Source organism: Porites lutea, chromosome 11 (assembly GCF_958299795.1).
Source record: "Porites lutea chromosome 11, jaPorLute2.1, whole genome shotgun sequence".
Classification (NCBI taxonomy): domain Eukaryota; kingdom Metazoa; phylum Cnidaria; class Anthozoa; order Scleractinia; family Poritidae; genus Porites; species Porites lutea.
The window spans coordinates 19,634,325-19,648,263 of NC_133211.1; the positions used below are offsets into that span (position 1 = coordinate 19,634,325).

A 13,939-nucleotide genomic window follows, 5' to 3' on the forward strand; every position below is an offset into this window, starting at 1 on the left:
GAGCTAAAAGTTTATTTATTAGTTTATAATGTTTAATAGGATACCTTCACTTCTTTAAAAAGTCGTCTGGCTCGTCTCGTCATCTCGCTTAGGGGTGTAAATTGGAGGGTCTGTCTCACTGAAGTTTTTCTGCTCGGAAATGGGCACTGCAAGGCGGGCCTGTGATCGGCTCTGCGAAAAGCTGATAATTTTAGTCATACAGTCACTGTTTTGCTTAGGTTTGTTTGCTAAGAAATATCTATTTTGAGATTTTTTCGTCCTGTCCTCGCCTACTTGAGAGTCAATTATGATTTTCTGACTTGTATTGCCGTACTTTGAGCCTTCAAACGAAAGTCACTCCCGCTCTCTCGAATTCGCGAAAATATCGCGTGACCTCATACACAGGGGAGGGGTGGGAGTAGGGCTTACATATTAATATTTCCGGCAATGCAAGATTCAGAGATCGATCGATCGATTAAGGTCATTCAGCAGGCACATGTTTAATTAGTCTACTAACTGTGTTTTGAAATAAATATATTACAAGGAAAAGCGAAGCCATTACCATGGTTAGCAGGTAAGAGAGTGATTTTTACTTCCTTTTAGCCCTGTTTTGGAGGCAACTATGTTTAATATCCCTTATCCTCAATCACTTGATGCATCGCTAGATCGGCAGAGACGGCATCTGTCACGCTTGAACAACTAACCGCGTCCTCACAAAACCACTTACCCGTTTTCCTTTTTCCAATTTTTAGTTAGCTTTAGATTTGATTTTCATGCACCAAGTAATAATCACTGAGGCTATAAGTGAATGATTCAATCAGATACCTCCATACTGCGGAATAAGTTTTCCTTTCTCATTACGTAGCATGCCTCAACCATTTAATGTTCGTTCTCATAGACATGTCGCCAAGGTTTCATCTAATTAGTATCCTTCAAGGGAAATTATTTCCTTGGACATCACTGTACTATCCTAAGAATCAGACTTAAGGTGAATTTCCGCCGTCGCCGCTTAAAACATAGGTAGAAGATTATCACTAAACGAGGCGAAGAAGACTGGACATAATTTCGGAAATGTTTCGGTGTTTACACAATTGACTCTTTAGGGCAAAAATTAAAAGAACTTATACTGAATCAGGTTGCACATATAAAAACACCGCGAACCCACGGAGATAAATAGGGATATCTGTATTGCTCAGCCTCTTCGCTCGTGTCATCACAGGCGGCCCAAACTCACGTTGCGAGGGAAGGGTGTAATGTAATTTACATAACATAGGTGACGCGCCCGTGTCGCGTTACAGGCGACCGTTGAAAATGTAAGAGACTTTGTATGAGAAATATATAACTGAGATCTGCGCACGCTAAATAACGCAAAACCTTACTTTTTCTCAAATGAATTGAATAAAAAAGACTTACCTGCAATGTATTCCACTGCGTTTTGGTGTTTGTTTGTCGTTTTACTGTTTTTTTGGCTTTATTGCGTAACCTCTGTTACTCCTTTCATCATAAACGAAGTGAAGGCTGGTCACTTCGATCTGTCGGGGTCCTGGACCAGTTCGCAACAAGAATGCCGTTTTTTTCGCCGAAATCCAAATCCGCTACAAATGTTTCAGCTCCGGCCTAAGAGGAAAACCTCTTCTTCCTGTCTGGGAGATCGGCTCGAAAAAAGATCCATAATTTCCCCATTAAATCGAGCCATTTGTGCCGGACTTCGAGGCACGTCTGACTTTCGTCCAGTACCTGTGACCACTGTTGCGCCTACGAACTAATTTGCATTATGACAATTAGCATTTACACGACGGGTGCAAGCACTCGCTTTTTCACAGTGCAAGAACCTAGTTGACGTGTCATTTCCGCCCTGTCACCCGTCGTGTAAGTGCTAATTTTCATAATGTTAAATAATGTTAGGTAAATGACATTGCACCCTTCCCTCTCAACGTAAGTTTGGGCCGCCTGTGGTGTCATAAATTCCAGTTTGGTTAGGTTTACAGTATTCTCAGCTTCGGTACAGTCTCGAGCCACTGTCACACACAGATAAACAAAAAACGGGCAGTTAGGGTAATCATCGCCTTTATTGGTAATTTTTGCTTCCATCTGCGGATGTGTTCCTGTCGGGCACTCCGTGGGAGTGAAAGGGTGTTTAACTGACTCTTACCTTTTTTTTGTGTTTACAGACTAACTTAATCTAATCTTATGTTACTCTGTTGCAGAAAGAAACTGATATGCATACTAGTAGTGGTTGGGTTTGTGGTATGTATTGTGGTCGCACTGTCTGTTTTTCTTGGGTTGTACTTCACACAAGAGAAAAAAGAAGAGAAGCGCTCTTCTTTGGGTGGACCCTATTCAATACAGGCAGTTGCTACGGACACTGACAAATGTTCCGATATTGGCAATGATACCCTGAACGCAAACGGTTCGGCCGTAGACGCAGCCATCGCCGCTATGTTTTGTCTTGGAGTTATAAACATGCACTCTTCTGGAGTTGGTGGCGGTGGTGTGATGCTGGTTTACAGTCGAAAACTCAAGAACGCTAATGTTATCGACTTTAGGGAGACTGCTCCGGCAGCGACAACGTCTGATATGTTTACTGGGGAAGACATGTCTAAACGCGGTTGGTGCTCTTATTATATTCTTTTTTGTTTTCTATTACCAGGACGTTTTGAGATCTATAATATTTAGCTATATTTAGAAGATAATAAGGGACTCCGAGGAGAGTTGTTTGTTCCATTTCCCTCAATTACAGTAATTAATAACCATACACCGAATGCAAATATGGCGGACCTCTCGGCCAGCCCGGGTCTAGTTGCGCGAAAGCGAGGCTAGTGAGGCCTCAAGAGTTTTGTTTTGACTGCGCGTCTTAGCGATTGAGTCGATCGATATGGTTTGCCTCCAGTTATTGCGTGCCTGAGGGCCACCAAAAAGAAAATTTTACTCTAGCTGGAATAGCCTCTACTTTCCCGAGATCTTTTCACAAAGAAAGTAAAGGATTCATGCGATTCGGCATGGCGATGGGAAGCACTTTACAGCGAAAGTGTGTTCGCTTCACTTACTTTAGAAGAGAGGACTTAAGAGATGGTGCTGTTCCAAGATGTTTGCATGGTCTGTTATTTATTCAACAAAAGGTAAACATTCTCGAGAACGGGAGCATCCGCTGTTGACTGTAAAATCTTTTAGATTTCACGCTGAAAACAGCTGCATTAAAATATAACAATAGTGACGAGTATGAATGAGACACAAGAATAACAATCGCCTGTTAATCATACAAGCGTGGCCAATGAAACTATGTAAAAACCAGAAGAAAGCGACATATTTCAAACACAGTCCTTGATCAAAGTGCCCTGAAAAAACTGACAGAGGAACCGTTGGGAACTAAGAAAGTAAGAAGAAGGAAAAACGTTCTGTCAGAGAAAGAGCGAGCAAGTATTCGAGCATTGTATTTGACCTTGCGCGTGATCTATTTTAGCAACTTGTCGGTTGGTTTCGAGATAAACTAACAGCGATTTTCCAAAAAAATGCTTCTTTTATGGCACTGCTCAAACTCGTGAACACAGGATCGTGAAGACTGCGAAAACATTCGGCCTCGTTGTCTGTCGTTGTGTCTCTGAGAACTCCTAAAGATTGGTAAGTCGCGACGGCGGATTCACCTGTTCTCGAAGATGTTTACCTTTCCTTGGTAAGAGAACGGACAAAGCAAACTTGAAACAGAACCATGAATCTCTCCGTTATTCGCCCATTCTAATAGTTTTGTGAGTCTTCTCTTTGAAGTGAAGCGAGCACACTTTCGTTCTTTCAACTCCGTGATAGTAAAGTGCCTCCATTCGCCGCGCCGAATCGCTTGAATCCATTTCTTTCTTCGTAAAGAACCTTGGCAAAGCGAAGATAATCAACTTTCGTTTCTGCTGGAGTTAAATCGCCTCTTTGATGGCTCTTAAGCACGTAACAACTCGAAGGAAACCGTATTGATCGACTCAATCGCTATGACGCGCAGTCAAAACATAACTCTTGAGGCCTCACTGGCCTCGCTTTCGCGCAGCTAGACCCCGGCCGACCGAGAGATCCGCCATATTTGCATTCGGTGTATGTTATTTTAATTTTAGATCTTAACTAGCCTCCCCAGGGGGTACTCCCTTATATAAGCTACATTGTTATGTGCCGCCCCATCGGGTAGGGTTTTTGCGCTGTTTTGGTCTGAAAACGGGTATACACTTTGCCTATTTTGGTCTGGAACCGGGTATGTTTTTAAGGGAACTACGGGAGTGTATGAACGTATTTATCGTTTCAATTCCAAATGCGTAAGAAACAAAGAATAATATGCGAATTCGCAATGGATTTGAAGAGTTTTTTGTTTGCGCTATAATCTTAGTAATGATAACATAATTTCTGCCTAAAGGCCAGGTCTGAAAACGGGTATGGATTTTACAGGTGTAGTCTGAAAACGGGTGTGGAAAATTCCATTTTTAGGTCTGAAATAGGGTTAGGATTTGGAGAACCGGGCGGCACACTCCTACCAAGAACTCCCGGGAGGACCACCCGCGCTATTACCCCCCTCGAACACTATTTGGTAAGATGGGAGAGGAGATGTCCAGCTAAGGGAGGTATCCTTTTATTAGCGCAGGTTCGGATGTAATAAAAATAGAAAACGTCAGAGAAGGGGCCTTTTATCTTTAACCGTGTTCGAGCAGCCTGCGAGAAAGCTCTCCCCTTGGAGCAAGAGGGGATATCGGCACACTCGTACCCTTTAGCTATTCACATGTTTTTCGGAGGTCAGGGGGTGAGTTAGACCTAGGCGCGTGGCTAGACTTTCTCAAAGTCCTTCGCTTCTCATTTCCGGTTCTGGTAGTTGGCCTCAGCGCGAAGGACTTTTAACCCCTGTAGCGCGCCAAATTTACAGGAGGAATTTTCCTCCCGTTTGATGCCTTTGGTAAAACCCAGATAGCCGCCCGTTACTAGGCAATCATATCATCTCGGTCATACAGGCGACTGTGAACAGACTACAAATTTCGTGTGGAAAAACCGTGGATCGAGACAAGCGAAGAGGCGAGCAGTACATTTTTTTTACGGAATCGGCGCTATCTTCGACTATTTTGGATTTGCAAGTTAGTTGAATAATCTATTCCAACGGTTTCAAAATTTGTTTTGAATAGCAGAGATTTTTTTGCTCTATAAATATCGTGTTGTTCTGTTGCCTATGACGACTTGCCGTGTTCGCCTGAAACGTAACTTGGAGAATTCTTTTACTAAATTAAAATTTTGATTGTGTTTGCTTTCTCACTTGCACACATTCTAGGGATTTAAATTACGGCATAAGCGCGACGTGCTTACTATCATTGTTAATAGAATTTGTTGGACATGAAGATGATTTTAATGATTCATAAATTCAAATATAACTGAAGGCGAATTTAACCCGGAATTAATTTACAATTGCTTAAATTGATATTTACGACTGCGTTGCCTGTGTATAGCCGCCTCTTACCCATATAGAGAGAACTTGACGCCCCTCGAGGCGGGCAACCCCTCGAGACACGCTTTGCCCGCCGTTCGGCTGGGTACTTGACACAGTTTCGTGCTAAGGCTATAACGTTTTTTTTTTCTAGGCCGTTTTGCTATCGCTGTCCCCGGGGAGGTTCACGGCCAATTGCGGGCGTGGAGGGAATACGGAAGATTACCTTGGAAGGATCTGGTCCAACCTGCCATCGATTTAGCCAGTAAAGGGTTTCCAATAAGCACCGCCGTTGCCGATGCCTTAAGTGAAGATATGGTAGAGAAAATAAAAGAGGATAAGGGGTTAAGGTGAACCATAACTATTATCAGGAACCGATTAAGTAATCGGCTCCTGCTATTATTCATCACAATTTTTCATGTTTTCTTTTTGGCAAAGTGCGCCTGAGATTTCAGAGGCGTGCGTGTCGGATATCTGTTTTCAAAGTGTTCTTTGCTAGGATCAGTTTGAAATGAGCCGTAGACAAACCGTGGTAGGCTCCCAGTTGCAAAAAACTTCTTTGTTTTGACTCTGTAGGGCGTAAAAAAGACACACACACACAAGGGGCATAGTAAGTCTCAGGCAGTGAGCACGCTCATGATACTGCTTCAGGAGAGTGCAGTAACAGTTGCCTTTAAACAGAATATGGGTATGAGAACTCCAGAATAACTGCAGATACAGTGCCTTATTTAACATTGCTATGATTTTCTTCTCTAATGATATTTCTTGTAAAATTTCAGGGAACTTCTCCTGGACAAAAATGATAAGCCTCTTAAAGAGGGGACAATAATCAAAAACGAACAGTACGCGATGACGCTGGAAAAAATTCGAGACAACCCCGAGTCTTTCTATAATGGGCCGCTAGCCAAGAGTATCTCACAAGATATAACAGAACTTATTCCAGATGAGCCAAAAAAGGGTCAAGTCACTGAAGAAGATCTGAGGAACTACCAGACAGAGATCAGGGAGCCCCTAGAAAGTGAACTGGTGGGGATGAAAATGCACCTCACTCCTCCCCCTACAAGTGGCGCTGTACTAGGTCTCATCTTAAATATACTGAAAGGTAGGAAGGTGCTCTGTTCTCATTATCATCATCATCACAGCCAGCGTGTTAACTCTCAGAGAGCTTGCTTGCAGGCCACCACTACCACCATCATCATCATCATCATCATTAATAGGGAGCTTTAGCATCGACGACGGCAACGGCAGCGAAAACGTCAGTTTTAAAATGGATTCCCGTTTTTTCAATCTTTGTCGCGTTTATTCCAATTTGCTGAAAATGGCGAGTGTAGGCGAATTTCCCTGGAGTTGATTTCTTGAGGACCGCACTCAAGTTTAGAGAGAGAAAAAGAGATTCGTCGTCGCTTGTTTACGTCCTCCATGAAACTTGCAAAAAGGCATTTTCACGTCGTAGTTGTGCAGTACGGTAAAGAAATGTACAAGAAAGCGTGATGCACGTGCAAACTTGTTGTTTTGCGTAATAAACCTATTGCTTTTGTGACGTCACTCGTTGCCGTCGTCGTCGTCGTCGTTGCTGAAGCTCCCTAATCATCAACAACAACGGCATTCATAAACCTACAGGATGTCCACTAACTAGAGATTTCCTTACTTTGACGTAGTTGTACAGCGCAGGAAGGCAACCTGCAACGGAACTTCCATTTTCCATTCATTCGTGAACATTAATTTATCAGCAACGCAAGTTTAAACGAGTTGCAGACAGCGTGTGTATGCAGCTGCCTCGTGAAACGCCGGTCCCCAATGGTCCCGATACTAGCGGTGGGGAGCGATGTCAGGGGCGGCTATATTTGCAGCCTAAGCTGCAGCAATCTTGAATTTAAACAGCGCTACAAGAAAGAATTATTGCTGCAAGCCTCCACCAGTCTTTGGGTCTTGCGTAGTTCTTTGGAGGCCCTGTCGCTATATAAGCGTTACAATCTTGATTTTTTGTGTCAGGACGATTTTTAGCGGAAATGGCCTGCGGTATCGTTATAACTTCATTTACAGTCCTAACACACGTGCACCCATTGCATCATTCTAATAGTGTTACGTTAAGTTTCGCATATTGTGGCGCGCAAACAGTTTTAATTGTATGACTATAAACTGGCTAATATAGACCCAAATAACTAAGAACTTGTGATTTTGTGACTCCCATGTAGTCCTTTATCCTACAACTTTTAATTGACCCAATAAAAAGTCAATAACTAGCAAATTGTGTAAACTAAGTCAGTTCATCGCTTCTCAGATGATGTTTTACAGCCCAGCATCTGCTCTCAACATTATACTTACCATTATACTATAAACCTCTAGTATTACACAAAGGAGAAAAGCTTTATTTTATAGGTTACAATATGACTTCGTCGGCTCGTGATGGCACGGATGCCTCGGTGTTGACATATCATCGAATCATTGAAGCTTTCAAGTTTGGTTATGCTTGGCGAAGTCGACTTGGTGATCCTGATATTAATATGGATAAGAAAATAAACGAGGTAAGTGAAAGATAATTTATTATTATTTCCACCCTTGCTCCGCCTTGTTCCCTCTTAAAGGTTTTGTTGTGTTTATTTGAGCAGGCGGATTGGTACGCTTGCCGAGATCTGGGTTTCACCAACTAGGACCGTGCAGCGCCAATTTTTTGGGGGGGATCACTTTCTTGGGGAGCTTGGCCACTAAGCTTAGAATAGTAACCGAGCCTGCCCATTTAGTTTCCAATCCTTCCTGAACCGTTTGTATGCAATGTTCAGCTGGCCGCAGGGGGTTGTTAAGGGTTAAGCCCTGAGAATAGTGATTAGGGTTAAGCACTGATCAATACTGATTAGGGTTAAGCACTGACTCGATAAACGGTTAGCTTCTATTTGGGGTTAGGGTTGTTGCCATATACCTTTAAATCAAACCATCAACCGTCAGCAAATTCTCAGTTCGCGTAATGGTATGGGAGATGGACTGCAGATTCAACGGTTCGCGTTCGAGTCCTACGCACGCCCTTCTGAATCTTTTTCCCTTAAAAATTGAAGATACTTAGCCTCTGTACTTTGAAATTTCATGTGGGAAAAGGCAAATGTCTCAGAATGTCTTGTTAGAGGGAAATGTCAGTTTAGAGTATGGAGATGAGTGCTCCCCAAGAAAGTGATCCCAAGAATAATTTTCGCCCGCGAGGCCGCCGTTCATACATGGCTCATACTTTATTTACGCACAAATTTACGTGCGTACGCATGTTGACATTACGTGACAGTAGAAATCCACCTTTGGACTTGCTAACGGGCGTTCTGTCTTTCCAGCCACTGAAGGCAAGGGGAAGCATTGCGCGTACGAAGTTTTTAGGGATTAGGGATAGGGAATTTCTATCCGAAATATTCTCCGTACTTTTTTCCCAGATTGCACAAAAGATGATAGATAAACAGCTGGGCGACAAGTTACGTAAGCTGATACAAGATGACCAAACACAAGACAACGTGTCTTACTACGCCCGCTTCTATTCTGATGCTGATTATGGAACCACACACCTGGCTGTTTTGGCCAAAAACGGTGATGCAGTTTCTGTAACATCCACTATAAATCATAGGTTAGTTCAGTAAAATACAAAGGGGCCGGAAGTCAGTTTATCCTGAACACCGTATTTAATCGAGTTAACTTTGAGAATAGTGAGGTATAAAAGTTTTTTCATATCCTATAGATATAACAGCCATCACATGGCTGCCTTGAGGTAAAACATCGCTGTCCCCGGGGAGGTTCACGGCCAATTGCGGGCGTGGAGGGAATACGGAAGATTACCTTGGAAGGATCTGGTCCAGCCTGCCATCGATTTAGCCTGTAAAGGGTTTCCAATAAGCACCGCCGTTGCCGATGCCTTAAGTGAAGATATGGTAGAGAAAATAAAAGAGGATAAGGGGTTAAGGTGAACCATAACTATTATCAGGAACCGATTAAGTAATCGGCTCCTGCTATTATTCATCACAATTTTTCGTGTTTTCTTTTTGGCAAAGTGCGCCTGAGATTTCAGAGGCGTGCGTGTCGGATATCTGTTTTCAAAGTATTCTTTGCTAGGATCAGTTTGAAATGAGCCGAACTTGTCAAGCGAGACTACAGCAGAAAGAGAATTCGATATAATCGTCTTTATCAGGGGTGTCTTTATCAAGACTGTCTGCGACGCAGGTTAGGGGGCGGCCAGTGGCGGATTAGGGTAAAAGAGCCATTCTATCCTCGCCCCATTTGACTCATCCTAACTAAACTCGCGAAAGGATGATGCATTAGGTGCGTTTTTTACAGCAGATGGCAACTGGTTCCAGATGTGCGAGATCATGTACGCATATGAACCATGAAGGAATCTACTATTATATGAAGTTTGTACAACATTTAGACCATTGCTTCTAAGATTATATATATGGTGTAACTCGGGGTTTGAATAAATTGGCTACATAGCCTTGACCATTCTCCTTGAAACGTTTAAAAAATATCATTAAGGATTGTTCTATGCGTCTATGTTCCAAGGTATTCATATCTGCCATCCTAAGAATTGATTCATAATCGGTACTTTTCCCCATGTTCATTATAGTTCGTAGAAGGAGCCGTTAAGAGAGTTGACTGTATAATGCCTTAAAAACAAAGAAAGAAAAGTCAACTCTCCCTTAAAGGGCTCCTCCATAAAATGGACACCTCAGTAAAATTGGCACCTACTACTTTTAATTGACTATCTATGAGACGGACACCTCGCTTTGTGGACTCATGGAGTTGGTCCCTGCCTTTGATTACTCCTTTTAATTGACTCTCTATTAGACGGAAACCCCGCTGAAACGGACCTCTACCCCCATAGTCGTTAGTTCCTTGCCTTCCTTCACCCCTTAAAGTTAACTTTTTATAGGATGGTCTTAGGTGGACTCATGGAGCTGGACACAGAGGTGTCCGTCTAAGGGAACTTTGACTGTATATTGACAATAGAGAGAGAAAGCCGTTACGTCACGTTGCCATGGTAGCAAAATTTCTGAATGACAACCAACCGCAAATATCACTTAAAAAGTGAATTCGCAGTTTCAAACCTCGACGATCTTATTCAATTTTATTCAATTTGTCAAATGTTGGCGAAATTTTCTGGGGTTAAATCCGAAAGGACGTTATCTAAGTTTAGAAAAAGATTAAGAACATTTACACGTTGTGCTCACCTACTTTGTAAAGCGGGTGCGTAAAAGTAGCAAGTCTCATGTCGCAGCCGTGCAACGACGGCTAAGAAACGTACAAAAAGGTGTGATGCACGTGCCGAGTTGTTGTTTTGCTGATATAAACCTATTGCTTTTTCCAGTTCTCTTTGCCGTCCCGACGTCGTTGCTTAAGCTCCCTATCGTTGTGATCCAGAAATTTTGTTACTATGGTAACGTGACGTCACACTTCTCCTTATTACTATAGGTACCGGTACATTAGGAGAGTACAGTCATGAGAAAAGTGTTCACGAACATGACGTGTATCTCAACAGATTTGGATGCAAGTTTCGATCCAACCTCACGGGGATTATATACAATAATCAGATGGCAGATTTTGATAATCCCAACGACACAGAGATTGATGGTGTTTATCCATCTGTGGTTAATTTTCCCGAGCCAGGCAAGCGGCCATTCTCGTCCCTGTCCGCCGCAATTTTAACAGACGATAAGGGTGACGTACAGCTTATTATTGGTGCGTCTGGCGGCAAAAGGATCACCACGGCTGTATCACTGGTATGAGAAAAAAAAAAGAATAAGTAGAAGTTTTTGAAGAAACATAGACATGTCGCCCTATGTAAGATAATTCAAAACAGTTAATAGTAGTCAAGCCTGCATTGTACTCAAACTTGTCAAGCGAGACTACAGTAGAAAGAGAATTCGATATAATCGTCTTTATCAGGGGTTAAGACTGTCTGCGACGCAGGTTAGGGGGCGGCCAGTGGCGGATTAGGGTAAAAGAGCCATTCCATCCTCGCCCCATTTGACTCATCCCAACTAAACTCGCGATGTTTAGTTGCATGGGTATAAGGGGAAAGAACGAAGTGTGGGCTGGGGGCATAAAGCAGGAATATAGGCGTTTTTTCGCGTATCTTTCCCTTCCCCTCCCGGCCCCGCCCCCAATATCACAGATCTACGACTATTAGACAAAAACCCTCACCCCTCTAAGAGAAACCATGAAATCATCTCTCGTTCTAACAAATCTTGTTAATTCGTAGGCCCTAAACTCTTTCAAGAAAAATGTTTACGGATTATTACGTTCAAATCCTACCTCTTTACTATTTATGTTAAGAGGTAAATTGCTCAGTTCCTCAGGCACAGTTTACTTATAATATATAGGTGTTGATGAACATGCTGTGGTTTGGAAAGGACATATCACAGGCAGTGGACGATTCTCGAATTCACGAAGAACTTGTACCAAAAATGGATGTAGAAGTTGAAAACAACAAAGACTATCGTCTTCCTGAGGACATACAAGATGGCTTAAGAGCGCTCGGACACAATGTAACGGTGGCCAAAGAAACTGCTTTTGCTGTGGTACAAGCTGTGTACCGAAAACCTGGAGAAGGCATTTATGCAAAGTCTGACCCAAGAAAATTTGGAGCTCCCGCGGGAGGCTAACATGTTTGCGCCAAACTGTGAATAAAAATATAATCGTAGAATTTTAGGTTATAACGCGCCCCATCTCTAGGTATAAGCCCGCCAACCGTTTGGTGTCCCCAATACGTGCAAACGAAAGAATCTGCCTTGCCTGGTTCCTGTACGGCTTTTCCCAGGCCTTCTCGGTCAATTCACTTCGGTGACGTATCAGAGGCGAATGGGCGGGAAACGTCTCACTTCTTCGCTCGGACCAAGTGACCCGAAACGCAATGTCCGCGCGGAATAATGAGTCGGGACTAGGCAAGAATACTCCTATAAGCCTACCCCTCATACCACCACATACGCCTGTTATAATCCTTCCTTTGCTCCTTTTTTTTCCTCTCCGTTACCGGGTAACCCGCAAGTAAGAGATGTCACCTTTTTCATTCTCACTTCCACCCTTGCTTCCCCCCCCCCCCCCCCCCCCATCATTTGCAGAAAAGACCACTTTTCTAGGTTTATATTGAAACGCGTACAAGGTAAACGTTATACTTGATTCGAAAATGCTATCAGAGACTCCTCACCCAATTTACTCCTCATAAATCTTGATGTAATTATAAACAAGCTTTAAAGCAGGAAGAATAGTTTCAAACAGTATATGGTTTTTTGAAAGAGTTTTAACCTAAATCTCATCCCTTTCTACTCTTTACGCAGTAGTTTTAATTCTTGTACATTAAATCATCTTTAACATTTGCGATTGATTCAGTCGCTTAAATTCAAGCTTTGGTATCAAGACACCAAATAAAAGCTCCATGTTGTTTGTTTACAGACAAAAGTCTTGCATGTATTGAGTTAGCAGAGTTACATTCAATAAGATTTGCGAGAGGAGAGGATCAGTTGTGGAGCTCGCATGTAAAAAGGGGCGGGGACGATGGTTTTGTGTTTTTGATAGAAGCTTCCAATAGAAGACGTTGGAACTCCACGATAAATATCACCCCATACGACTGAGGTAAGTGTACCAGGTACAGGCGCACACAAGCCAAAGGCCTTAACGGTTGCTTTAACATGAAGCATGCCTAGGAGTATTGTTACTCCCCCCTGGACGGGATGCTAGACCGTCGCAGGGTTACCCCCAAAAGTATGTCTGTCGCCGATAACCATTTATACACCTGGGTAAAGAGAGACAAAGTGGATAAAAGTTCCTTGTCTAAGGAAACAACGCGACGGGCGAGGCTTGAAACCCGGACCTCTAGATCAGGAGGAGTTTGAGGTATTGACACATGCAGGTAGCAGATAGTTCATAGCTCATCGTTGACTATGTGTTAATATGTACTCTCGCAGTTTGTAATAATCATCGCACTTTGTAATACCCGTCGCAATTTGTAAACCGTGTCGCACTTTGTAATAAAAAATCTGTCTCAATTTGTGATAATTCCATCGCACTTTGTAATAATTTTTTGAGAGTGATTCAACTTACTTCGCAACAGAGTCGCGTCGTCTCCATACTTGTTGCGCCCTTGTTAAAGGTTTAGAAAAACTCGCATATACGCTAAGTCCGACCCGAGAAAATATGGGGTTCCCTCGGCAGTAGCTGGGCAACGTTTGTTGTTTGAAGCAACTTTTTGGCGATTTTCTGGCAACTAAAAACATATTCCGCTTTTTAGGTCTCATAAGAGCACTCCTTCTTTACCCCACGGCCATTATGGTGATATGGTACGCATGCGTAAGGTTCAGACCATACTGTATTCTCGTCCCCAGAGCAACTCAACGGCCTCTCGGGACGAGAATGCCCATACCGTGGAGTAAAGATCAGTAAATGCTCGGAGTTGGTTTTTCGCAACAATTGCCTTCAGACAAGAGAGGATAAAGGGGACAGAGAAGGCATCCCCCATACACACCCTATTCGACAGGTAATTCATCTCGAGTTATTTTTAGAATC

General features: G+C 42.9%; 1 protein-coding gene across 1 annotated transcript; it reads left to right on the top strand.

Moving 5' to 3' along the window:
• The first annotated feature begins 34 nt into the window (after positions 1-34).
• Positions 35-13,437, top strand: LOC140952691 (glutathione hydrolase 1 proenzyme-like). Its single transcript, XM_073402134.1, has 8 exons — positions 35-553; positions 2,187-2,587; positions 5,571-5,766; positions 6,196-6,518; positions 7,796-7,941; positions 8,827-9,014; positions 10,917-11,157; positions 11,761-13,437. The coding sequence occupies exons 1-8, from the start codon at positions 543-545 to the stop codon at positions 12,040-12,042; spliced, it is 1,788 nt and encodes a 595-aa protein (XP_073258235.1). The 5' UTR covers positions 35-542; the 3' UTR covers positions 12,043-13,437.
• The last annotated feature ends 502 nt before the right edge of the window (positions 13,438-13,939 follow it).

Bases quoted from the DNA above. Each gene is read 5' to 3' on its own strand.
- LOC140952691 (XM_073402134.1), top strand. The intron at 6,519-7,795 runs GTAGGAAGGTGC...TTTATTTTATAG, and splicing joins CATCTTAAATATACTGAAAG to GTTACAATATGACTTCGTCG. The intron at 7,942-8,826 runs GTAAGTGAAAGA...CTTTTTTCCCAG, and splicing joins TGGATAAGAAAATAAACGAG to ATTGCACAAAAGATGATAGA.